General features: G+C 56.5%; 1 protein-coding gene across 1 annotated transcript in view; it reads right to left on the bottom strand.

The window, feature by feature from the left end:
* The window catches only part of LOC138818631 (uncharacterized), a 16,885-nt gene extending 5,180 nt beyond the window's left edge, over positions 1-11,705 (bottom strand). Inside the window, exons 1-10 of the mRNA XM_070009610.1 lie at positions 11,620-11,705; positions 11,360-11,452; positions 9,730-9,809; positions 9,296-9,381; positions 6,614-6,750; positions 5,810-5,938; positions 4,422-4,532; positions 4,126-4,210; positions 2,021-2,179; positions 1,187-1,375 (exon numbers count right to left, since the gene is read on the bottom strand). Of these exons, the coding sequence (XP_069865711.1) occupies positions 1,187-1,375; positions 2,021-2,179; positions 4,126-4,210; positions 4,422-4,532; positions 5,810-5,938; positions 6,614-6,730 (790 nt within the window). The 5' untranslated portion in view covers positions 6,731-6,750; positions 9,296-9,381; positions 9,730-9,809; positions 11,360-11,452; positions 11,620-11,705. The remainder of the gene's footprint in view (positions 1-1,186; positions 1,376-2,020; positions 2,180-4,125; positions 4,211-4,421; positions 4,533-5,809; positions 5,939-6,613; positions 6,751-9,295; positions 9,382-9,729; positions 9,810-11,359; positions 11,453-11,619) is intronic.
* Between the last annotated feature and the right edge of the window lie 213 nt (positions 11,706-11,918).

Genomic DNA, 11,918 nt, shown 5'->3' on the forward strand with positions numbered 1-11,918 from the left:
TGAACTTAGGGCCTATATATGGTCCGAAAGCCTTTTTTTTTTTTAACGTAAGACTGGTGCTCTACCACTTGAACCACAGCTCCACTTCTGGCTTTTTGCTGGCTAATTGGAGATGAGAGTCTCACAGACTCTCCTGCTCAGGCTGGCTCTGAGCCACAATTCTCAAGTCGTCGCCACTTGTGTGGCTAGGATGCCAGGCGTGGGCCACAAGCCCTTCAGCTTTTTGTAGTTCAAATTATTTTGTTGAGTAAGTGAGGTTACAAATACTCAAAGATTGATCGCACGTGACCGCGACCAAGCGTGGTAAATATACACATTAAAATACAGGATTTCAAACACAAAATGTGTGCGATTTGCCAATTGTGTCTCCCTGCCTTAAAAGCTGCCTCCCCCCAAAGCAGGTAATAGCTGGGCCCCAGTGGCTCACGCCTGCGATCTCAGCGACTCCGGAGGCTGAGACCTGAGGGCTACGGTTTAACGTCAGCCCGGGAAGGAAAGTCTATGACTCTTGAGTTAGCCACCAAAAGACCGGAAGTGAGGCTGTGGCTGAAGTAGAGTGCCAGCCTTGAGTGAAAATGCTCAGGGACAGCGCCCAGGCCTGAGTTCAAGTCCCAGTACCAGTACACATATGCAGCGCACATTTGCGCACATGTAAACACACACGCGCGCGCGCACACGCAGAGCAAATGATGCCCAGAAAACGTTAAAATTAGCACACTTAAATGAAACGGTGAGGAGAAGCCTTGCACTTGCTGGAGGGAGGTGAGTCTCCAGCCCAGGTTCATCATGGGAAAATGACTCCCACATTCCCAGGGCGCTGAGCGCCACGTCCTGGGCATGCGCAGCTTGTGCCCGGTGGCTGTCCCTGGCACCCAGCCTTCTGGGCTCACATGCCCACAGATACCAAATGTCTACAGTTCCTTGCCCCTGGGGGCCCTGAGGGCCAGCGTGCCCCGAGTCACTCTGGCACCAGGCGCAGGAAGAACTGTCCTTGGTTTTTGGAGCTAGGGTCTCACTGTGTAGCCCAGGCCAGGCTCCCATGCACGGTCCTCCCGCCTCTGTCTGGACGGCAGGTATGAGCACCTCTCCCCGCCTCCATTTGCGGCTCAAACCGGCATCCCCCCCTTACCCACCCCAGCGCCTGCTTTCCGGTAACCCGGGCTGATCTGCTCCCTTGCCGGCTCACCTATTAGGCTGGTCTGGAAAAGGGCCTCGGGGCACAGGAAGGCCTCGTGGCCCAGGCTGACCTCCCGGCCGTCGGGCAGCTGGAAGGTCTGCCGCTGGGAAGGCGCCTGGCTGCTCTCCTTTTCCTTGTCGAAGTCCTGCGCCACGAAGCAGCACTTCTCCTTCATGATCCTGATGCACTCTCGGTCAGCTGCAGGACAGAGGGGGCCGGGGCGTGGGGCCAGAGCCCGCTGTCCACACCGGGCAGCAGCGCAGGCGGCCTGTGCCGGGGCAGGGCCGGGACAGGAGGAGGGAAGGGAAACAGAGCTTCCGGAGCCACAAGGCCGCACAGGGGCCGGGCAATGTGGGCATCTTCCCCACGGGGTGAGCACGGAGGGGGAGGCTCGAGAGCCAACTGGACTTAATTGTAACCCTGCCCCAGCGCCTGTCCACACCTGTCCCGCTAGCCAGAGCCGCAGGCACTCACGCCCACCGCCCCTGCCTGCACCCCGGCCCTCCCCTCCCACCTGCCCCTGGGCTTCGGGACAACACCAGATTCACATGGCATCTCTGCCAGTTGCCAAGTGACTGGATCTAGGCAGATTCTTGACCTTCTTAGACCCTCTCTTCCTGTAGCTGGAGGACCACCATCCCCACCCCCGTCATCGTCCTCAAAGTCATTGCTCTCTGGTGGGTTCCGCGCCGCTCCGTGTCCCTAACTGTAGGCAGACTGAAGTAGGATCTGGATGCTGGTGCAGCAGGCCCGGCTCGCAGACCGCGGCACAGGCCGAAGCGCCCACGGAGGATCTCTACTCCGGCCCGGCTCAGCCGCTCACTGAGCGCCTCGGTTTCCTACCTGTGCCCAGGAGCAGGTTCCCCCTGTCGAGCAGGTGCATGAGGTGGAAGGTGAGGTCTTGGCCGGCGATGTCGAGCTTGGTGGTGGAGCCATTCAAAGGACAGCCATCGATGACGGGCACAAAGCAAGTCATGCCTTCTCCAGACTCAATCGTCGTCCCTAGATCAGAGAACATGCCGGCAGTCACGAAGCACGCACGGTGCGTGCACCCCTCGCCCACGGTCAGGTCTGGGGGGGGGAGAGGAAGGCCAAGGGTCAAGGTCAACCTCCAAGGGTCAAGGTCAACCTCTTCCTCTGAAGGCAGGGCAGGACGCTGACCGTCTTACAATAGAAGCCCATAGATCCCATTAAGCCAGATGTGACTGAAGTGGTCGAGCACTTGCCCAGCAAGCAGGAGGCTGTGAGTTCAAACCCCAGCACGTGCATATATGTGAGGAGAGAGACACGGGCAGAGGGGGGGGAGGGAGAGAGAGACACAGAGAGAGACAAGATAGAGTGACCGAGACAGACAGACAGAGACACCAGCCACTCCCTGTCCAGCTGTTTACCCAAAAGGAGTGAGAGCACGAAGATGTGCACACAAATGGCCCTGGTAGTGTTATTCACAATAGTCCAAACTAGAAGCGGATAAATAGACAAAGTGTGGGGCGTCCACACGGGGAACCTACTTAGCAAAAACGAGAACCAACTTTGGAGACATACAATTAATCGGACACGTCTGCCAGCCAGTGTGCAGATCGAAAACAGGCACAAAAGAGTCCTCAGATCGCAGTTCCATTTATACAGAATCTAAAGACGGGAACCCGTGTCTCTGCATGGGCTGAGGTCGGCTGGGGACAGATTGGGGTGCAGAATGGGACACTGGTTCTGGTGGGTTCATAGTGCATCCACAGTCAGAAAGAGTCAGGTGGTTCACCTGAAACCCGTACACGCAGGGCGAGAGAGAGAGAGAGAGAGAGAGAGAGAGAGAGAGAGAGAGAGAGAGAGAGTCTTTAAGTAGTTATACAGAGGAGTTTCCATTCGATAAAGCCGTTGATGAATACCGCATGTCTGGATCGAGGTTGCCCCTTTCAGCATCCTCACCCAGCTCGGGCTCCTGTGTCTTCCTCAGCAAGGCCAGTAAAGAAGACAGCTCAGCTAGCACCAATGGCTCCTGCCTGAAATCCCAGCTCTCAGGAGGCTGAGATCTGAGGCTCGAAGTTTGAAGCCAGCCTGGGCAAAAATGCTTGTGAGACTGATATCCCAAGTGGTAGAGGATCTGCCTTGAGTGAAAAAACTAAGGGACAGTGCCCAGCACCCAGGTCCTGAGACCAAGTCCCAGTACTGGCACAAAAACGAAAAAGAGGAGGGGAAGGAGGAGGAGGAGGAGGAGGAGGGGGGGGGAGGGGGAGAGGGGAGGGTGGAGAGGGGAGGGTGGAGAAGGAGTGAGAGGAGATGGGGGGAGAAGAGAAGGGAGGAGGGGGAACGGGGAGAAGGGGGGAGGAGAGGAGAGGAGGAAAGGGAGGACGAGGAGAAGGGGAAGGGAAGAAGGGGGAAGGAGGAGAAAGGGAAGGGAAGGAAGAGGAGGGATAGGGAGGAGGGGAAGGGAAGGAAGAGGGGGAGGGGGAAGAGGGGACAGTAGGAGGGGAAGAGGAGGAGGAGAAGGGAAGGGGAGAGGTGGAGGAAGGGGAGAGGGAGAGGGAGGAGAAGGAGGAAAAGTAGAGGGGAGAAGAGGGAGGAAGAGTAGGGGGAGGAGGAGAAGAAGGGGAAGGAGGAAGGGGGAAGGGGAGAAGGAAGGGGAAAAGGAAGGGGAGGGGGAGGAGGAAGAAGAGGGGGGAGGAAGAAGAGAAAGGGAGGAGGGAACGCCAAGGAGGAGGAACAGGAGGAAGAACAAGAGGAAGAGGTGGAGGAGGAGGAGGAGGAGGAGGAGGAGGAGGAGGAGGAGGAGGAGGAGGAGGAGCAGCAGCAGCAGCAGCAGCAGCAGCAGCAGCAGCAGCAGCAGCAGCAGCACCGTGAGGGATGGAAGGAAGGCGTTAGACAGGCCTGGGGGGCTGGCCTTTGTCGGGACTGCTGTCAGGGCCGGGGCTGTGTGCTGCGGGGGGGACCCTGCAGAGGGGCCCACTCACCGGAGGTCTGGCCCGAGGCAAACATGGCGAGCACTCCGGGGTTGGCTAAGTGCAGGGCGGGCACGTTGAAGGTCTCGAACAGGATCTGGGGAGAAACACAAGCAGGCCGGCAGCCTGGCGGCCCAGGAGGCACCGCTCTGCCCACGGCCCAGGCTCCACGCCTCTCGGCCACCCCGCGGACATGCTAGCCATAGCTGCCCCTCCATGGCCAGCAGGACTCATGGGAGCCTCCCCGGCTCCGAAGGCAGTCAGAGCTCCAAGGGACACCCCACAGCATGTCCAGCAGGGGCTGCTACCTGAGCTGTGATCTCTTTGACAGAGAAGGGGATTAAAGGTGGCTCTGACAGCATCAGAGGATGTTCCTTGGGGTTGCTGTGGAGCAGGTGATAGAAGGAGTAATGCCAAATCTGGAGGAGAGAGGGCAGGGTAAGCCACTACTGTGAGAGAAGGGAGCCAGCTCCACAGCCAGATGCCGTCATCCGTCTGTCCCTCCATCATCCATCCATCCATCATCTATCATTCATCCATTCACCCATCTAACCATCTGTCCATCCACCATCCATCCATCCATCCACCCACCCATCCATCCACCCATCCATTCACCCATCCATCTACCCATTCATCATTCATCCATCCATCCATCCATCATCCATCCATCATCTATCATTCATCCATTCACCCATCTAACTACCTGTCCATCCACCATCCATCCACCTATCCATTCATCATCCATCCATCCACCCATCCATCCACCCATTCATCATCCATCCATTCACCCATCTATCCATCATCCATCCATCCATCCATCCACTCATTCATCCATCTATCCACCCATCCATTCATCATCTATCCATCATCCATCATCCATCCATCCACCTATCCATCCATCCACCCATCCATCCACCCATCCGTCATCCATCCATCCATCCATCCATCCATGTGTTTACCATCTCTTGTATCTGCCTGTCTATTGTCTGTCTGCCATCCATGTGTCATCTCCCATCTCTGTATCTACCATTTATCACCTTTGTATCTATTACCTGTTCTATTGAATCTGTCACCTATATATTCATCATCTCTTCTCTATCACGTATGTCTCTGTCATCTAATCTGTCTATCTGTCTACCTAAAGAAGCAGTACAAGGGCTGGGAAGATGGCTCAGTGGTAGAGTGTTTGCCTCACATGCATGAGGCCCTGGGATTGATTCCTCAGCACCCCATAAGCAGAAAAGGCCAGAAGTGGTGCTGTGGCTCAAGTGGTAGAGCGCTAGCCTTGAACGGAAGTGAACAGGAACAGCGCCCAGGCCCAGAATTCAGGCCCCAGGACCGACACAAAAGAAAAAAGAAAAAAAAAAAAAAAGCAGCAGCATCAGCAGTACAAATCTGAGGATTCTATAGCCAAAGATTCAAACAGCAAGGGCAGAGACTTTCCAAAGGAACCCTGTGAGCAGCAGAGTAGGAAGGGTCCGAGCTCTGGGCTGAGGCTGAGACCACCCAGGGTGCTGTCTGGAGGGACTGAGAGATAGGAGAGGTAACAAGTGCTGGGTTCTGGTGGCCCCCATCCTGAGGTCCCCTGCCGGAGCCGAGGCCCGCCCTCCTCAGGTCCTGGTCATCCAGGGGGCCCAGAGGGAGCTGCCCCTCAGCCCCCCATGTTGTCCCAGCCCCTGGGGGAGCTGCACCCCACCTTTTCCAGGTCATCCCAGCTGTTGATGGCTCCCCGGCTGATGGGGTAGTGCAGGTTGAGTTTCTCCAGATTCTGGTAGACCTCGCTGCCAATGAACCAATCCTGTTCCTCCATGCCCACAAATACCCTCTGGAAAACACAGGCAGGCGCATTGGCCTTGGGAGGCCGCTAGGGCCCGGCCCCTGCCCTCCGCTTTCCTGTGACTGAACGCTGAGCAGCCACTGGCAGCCGGCTCTGGTCCTAGATGCGGCACTGGGCCCCTCTTGCTGACGGACTGGCCTGACTGGCCTCGTGTGAACGGACCGCCTCGGGAGGGAGGGGAGAGAATGTGGACAGAGCTGCGCCTCCCAGGGCGGCCCGTGCCAGTATGCCGGAGGGGGCGGGGAGCTCCCTGGCTCCCCCAGCGCCTGCCCACGTCCTCCTGGCCTCGCCCACTCCCACGGCCTCTTCCTGTTCTCCTGGGCCCAGGGGACACGGCCAGGAGCAGCCCCTGCGCGGAGAGCCATCACGCGGCAGCCCCCTTCCCAGTGTCCCCCAGGAGGCTAGCTGGGCCCCAAGGACGGCTGCCCTCTAGGGAACGGCAGGGTGTGAACCCCGAGCCCGCTCTCCCAGGATGGGGTGACATTTAGAAACAAGATCCTGGCAGACGACCAACTTCACAGGGGGTCACGCGGGGTGGGGGGGCGAACCCACAAACCAGTGTGGCGGCAGGGAGCGGCCAGTCCTTCCTGAGTGGTCTGTGATGGAGGTCGGGGGCGGGGCCCGGCTCCCCTCCCCCCCTCCGAGCCCAGGCCCCCCACTCACGTCGTGCCGAAACTTTCCCAGGACGGTGGGGAAGACGCCCAGCGGGTCCTTGTTCCCAGCAAAGCCCACTTTGCTGAAGCCAGAGCCATAGTCACAGACAACGGGCAGCCGGTCCATCGCGCTGCGCCCGAGCACCGCTGTGGGAGACAGCCCTGGGTCACTCTGCCGCTGGTCCTTGGCCAGGCCCCGGGGGGTCAGAGCCACAGGCTCCCCACACCCCAACAGGGCCTGGGGCTCAGAGGGGTGTGAAGGGGCTTCCCAGAGAGGCTGCCTGGACGCAGAGGCTGGGGAGGCTCCTGGGCTGGGCCTTGGCACCTCCCCTGGCTGTTGATCCTACCCTATAATCTATTTCCTTATCTATCCACCCAACCATCCATCTACCCATTTATTATTCACCCATTCATACATCTACCCACCCATCCATCCATCATCTATCCATCTACCCATTCATCCATCCATGAATCTTATCTATCTACCTACCTACCTATCATCTATCTACCTATCTATCCACCTATCCATCAATCCAATCCATCCATCCATTTAAACCTGTCTGTCTGTCTGTCTATCTATCTATCTATCTATCTATCTATCTATCTATCGAGGGGATACCCTGTCTCCATGAGCCCAGGTCTGCTAACTCCTGGCCTGCTTGAGCTGCACAGTTACCAAATTCCTGTGAAGCCTCAGGCTTTGCAAACTGTAAAGTGTCATGAAAGACCCAAGAGGAACATAGCATAATGATCATACCATAAGTCATCCTGTGGTGTTCTGGGCACTCTGAATTCCCCCAAATGGGAGAACTGTGGAAGGGGTTGTGGGAGAAGCTTAAGAAAGGAAAACAAATCAGTATTCTGAAGTATCTGTAGAGCTTTGTGAGCTCCAGGATGGATGAATGGATGGATGGAACTGTACATGAAGGGACAGAGGGTTTGGTGGACATTGGAGGGATGGGTGGGTGGAGGGATGGACAGAGTGGATGGTGGGTAGACATAGTGCCATTTCTACTCTGGGTCTCTCTCGCCTCGCTCTGTTTGAACAACTCCGTCTCCGCCCAGAGGCTTCTGTTGGAAAGGACTGTGTCTCCACGTGACTGCTATCTGTGCAATTCCTGCAATCCTGGCACCTTTTATGGCCAAAAAGACTTCAACCCCACACGTGTGTATTGCATGCTAACTCACCTCGCATCAAACCCACGGGAGGCCTCGGCGACGTGTGAAGCACCCACAGTGGCCCCCGACCAGGCTAAAGACAGCGGGGAGCCCTTCAAGGAGGCCCCTCACCCTGGGAGGGAAGCTGTCATCTCCGGAGAAAACAGGAGGCGGGAACAAGCTCTTCCTAACTGGCAGTTTTCTTTTCGCTAAAGGAAGGTCTTTTGTGATGACATTTCCTCTGCTTTAGCCCCTTAATCCTTGCAACCTGGAATTCCTGAGAATTAGCCCCCCTCTCCTATTGTTCTGTCTCGTGCGCCTCCAGGGCATTGAACAGTTTGCTTACGGCTCTGCCTCAGTCTCTAAAACCAGCCCGCAGGGCCTGTGGCCCACACCTGTAATCCTAGCTACTCTGGGGAGAGTCAGTAAAAAGCCAGCCCAGAAAGAAAGTTCAAGAGATTCCATCTGAAGTCTAACCAGCAAAAAGCAGGGCTAGAGGATGGCTCAAGCAAGTAAGCAAAGCAAGCACAAGGCCCTAACGGAGAGAAAGAAAGAAAAAAGACAGGAGAGAGACAAGAAAAAAGAATGAGAGAATATTTTTACAATAATATATATGCATATATGAATATATATAAAGAATGACAGGATAGCTGGGCGCTGGTGGCTCACGCCTGTCATCCTAGCTACTCAGGAGGCTGAGATCTGAGGATGGCGGTTCAAAGCCAGCCCAGGCAGGAAAGTCCATGAGACTCTTACTTCCAATAAACCACTAGAAAACCGGAAGTGGCGCTGTGGCTCAGGTGGTGAGCGCTTGTGTTGAGCTGAAGAGCTGAGGGACAGTGCCCAGGCCCAGAGTTCAAGCCCCAAGACCCACAAAAACAAAAAAAAAAGAATGACAGGAATGTAAAAGAGGCCGTCTGGGGCCTGGGTACTGGTGGGTGGGGGAGGGTGCGTGGAGGAGGATGGAGGGCAAAGGTCACGCTTCCATGGACAGCTGTGAAAAATGGAGCAGCAAGTGGGCCGGGGTTGTTTAGAGAGAGTGAGAGGAGGAAGAGTATCTATGTCAGAATGACTGAGCAATAGCAGCTGATAAGAATCCATCCATCAGTCAACACATCCTTTCCAGACCTCCCACACCAACAGCCTCCAGGACAGAGCTGGAAAGCAGATGTGTTTATGAAATTGTTCCAAGTCACCAGCAATGTCTGAACCCCCGGCTGACAAGTTACAGCCCAGAGCCTCAGCCGGGCCAACGTCCGTCTGCGTTTGATAAAGAACATAGCAAAGTTCATGGTTTACGTCTGATGGCTGGTCCTGCACCTCCACGGCTGAATGGTTGCCAACATGCGGCCCACAAAGCCTAGAATATTCTGCATGGCCCTTACAGAGCAAGTGTGGCAATCCTTTATCTAGGCCTAATGCTTATCCCATTCAGCAGAGTTCCCTTAGCAGAGAGAATTCTAGCCAAACAGAATCAGCTTTGTTGTTTAACACAAAACAAAACAAAACAACAACAACAACAACAACAACAAACCTAGAGCAGCCGAGCTCTGGGGGCTCACGCCTGTCTCCCCAGCTACTCAGGAGGCTGCGATCTGAGGATCGTGGTTTGAAGTCAGCCTGGACAGGAAAGAAAGTCCGTGAGACTCTCATCTCCAGTTGATCAACAAAAAGCCAAAGTGGAGCTGTGGCTCAAGCAATAGAGTTCCAGCCTTGAGCACAAAAGCTTAGGGAGAATGGTTCAGGCCCTGAGTTCAAGCTCCAGGTTTGGCACCAAATATAAAAAAAGACATAGTGCTCAGCCCCCACCCCAGATGCTCTGGCTCTTAATCGCAGGGTAGGAGGGGCAGTGACCAGAGCTTAAGAAGCCCATCGGGTAATGCTGAGGTCCAGGGCTTCAAGGCAAAACAAATTTTACTTAAAAAAAAATTGAGTGTGATTATTTAGGACTATCATTGTAGTACACACCTGTAACCTTAGCAACTCAAGAAGCAGAAGTAGGAGGCTCGAGGTCCAAGTCCAGCCCATGCAAATGTGCAAGACCCTATCTGAAAAATAAAGCAATTAAAGGGTTCGGGTGTGGTTCAAGCGGTAGAGGACCTTCCCAGCAAGTGTCAAGCCCTAAGCTCAATCTCCACAATTACACATATAATTGCGTTAAGGTTCTGTGTGGTTGGTCAGCTGCAGGAAGGGACCAGCAGGCCATTCTTACACTCGGGCAGGATTTGGCCAGCTTCGGGACCCTCCGTGAAGCACCCATGGCCCGGGGGGCCCCAGGAGCTGCAGGGTGGCTGGGTGTCGGCAGCGTATGGAGCCAAGCTCCCGCCGTCTCCTCCACATGATCTGCGTCTAGGAAAGGTACAAGAGTGCCCGAGAGCCCCCATGGGGCACAGACAGTGGCAGGCCAGCCAAGATTGGTGCGGACTGCCCGTCGCAGGCAGGACAATCCGGCCCAGCCTGGCTGTGAACATTCCGGGGTGGGCCTTGCCCGTAGGGCTGGAAGGCTGAGCTGTGTGGCCTGGAAAGAGTCAAGAGGTTGGCCAATGGTGAACTGTGTCCTGCAAAGGTCGAACCACCTCGGTGAGACAGATGGAGAGCCGTGAACATTGCAACAGCTGGAGACATGACCAGGGGAGCACTTCCCTATTGTCTGCCCGCACCGCAGTCACGACCCCAGACCCCGTCTCCTCGCTCAGACTCCACAAAACCCTTGACTCCAACCCCCCCCCACACACACAGCCCCAAGCCTGCGGGATGGCCCATGCTGTGCCTTGCCTCCCACAGTCCCAGCCCGTGGAAGGCGGGGCCGGCCTGCCTCCTTCCTCTCTCCTCCATTTTCCTCACACACGGTGACAGCTCTAACCCTGGCCGGCCGAGCTCCCAGGTCTGGGAGATGCAGCTGCCTGGTTCCCCCTGTTTTAACATCAAAGGAACGGTGTCCCCCAAGCCTGCCTGGCCTGGGCAAAGGCAGACCAAGCCCGGGCTGTGCACCTGAAAGCTGGCACCAGAGCCGGGGGCGGGGCGGGCAAGAGGCCAGCCCCACCAGCACGCATGGGCCGCAGAGCAGAGTGGGATCGGGGCGCCTGGGCTCGGGGCACTGTGGTCAGCAGATGACCAGGGGCTCCGCCCAGCGTGGGGTCCCAGAGGTGCAGCAGGGCCCACGCGCACCTGCTGTACAGTGCCCAGCACTGTAAGGTCCTGTGGTCCTGGTGTCTGTCCCCACCACTGTTGGAGGCTGTGATTTGGCTTCTACCATGAAGTGCCCCTCTCCCCACAAACCCCCAAAGCTCACCTGACTCCTGACTTCTGACACACACACACACACACACACATACACACACACACACCCTGGGTCCCCTTACCTGCATTCCCTAGGGAGAGATGGACACACACACACACACACACACACACACAATACACACACACACACCCTGGGTCCCCTTACCTGCATTCCCTAGGGAGAGATGGACACACACACACACACACACACACACACACACCCTGGGTCCCCTTACCTGCATTCCCTAGGGAGAGATGGACACACACACACACACACACACAATACACACACAAACACACACACCCTGGGTCCCCTTACCTGCATTCCCTAGGGAGAGATGGAGGAGCTGCCGCCTGCTTGTCTCCAGTCTGTTCAGCAATGGTTGGGTTTGTTCAGGGACTTGTCACCTTCCTATGGAAAGGAGACAATTCCAGAAGATGTTAAGGATCAGTGAAGACTTGGAGGCCGTGGAGGTGCCTGCGTCGCTCCTACCACATGCTTCCCTCCTCCCCCTCCCCACGCCCTCCCCCCTCCCTTCCGCCCTCCCCCCTGGCCAGCTGACGGGGTGAGCTTCTGACCACGTTGTCTGGTAACGGAAGGGTAGAATGCCAGGGCATGGGTCTACCACAGCCTGGAGGGAGACCTGAACCCCTCTGTCCACTGCAGCTGGAGCTGAGTGGGAGGCACCTTCAGCCAGCCCCAAGGAGGTCACCCACCACACACAACAATCACACTGTGCTGTAACAGCCGGCCCTCTGGCCTCGCCCGGGCAGGCTCAGCTTCTGGTGGAAAACTCATCACGCCCTCTCTGATCTTCACCCTTGCCAATGCCCTGGGGCGTGCGATCGGGGATCCATGCTGCTGCATCAGAAACGGG

Source organism: Dipodomys merriami, unplaced genomic scaffold (genome assembly GCF_024711535.1).
Source record: "Dipodomys merriami isolate MVZ:Mamm:240054 unplaced genomic scaffold, mDipMer1.0.p SCAF_78, whole genome shotgun sequence".
Taxonomy (NCBI): Eukaryota; Metazoa; Chordata; class Mammalia; order Rodentia; family Heteromyidae; genus Dipodomys; species Dipodomys merriami.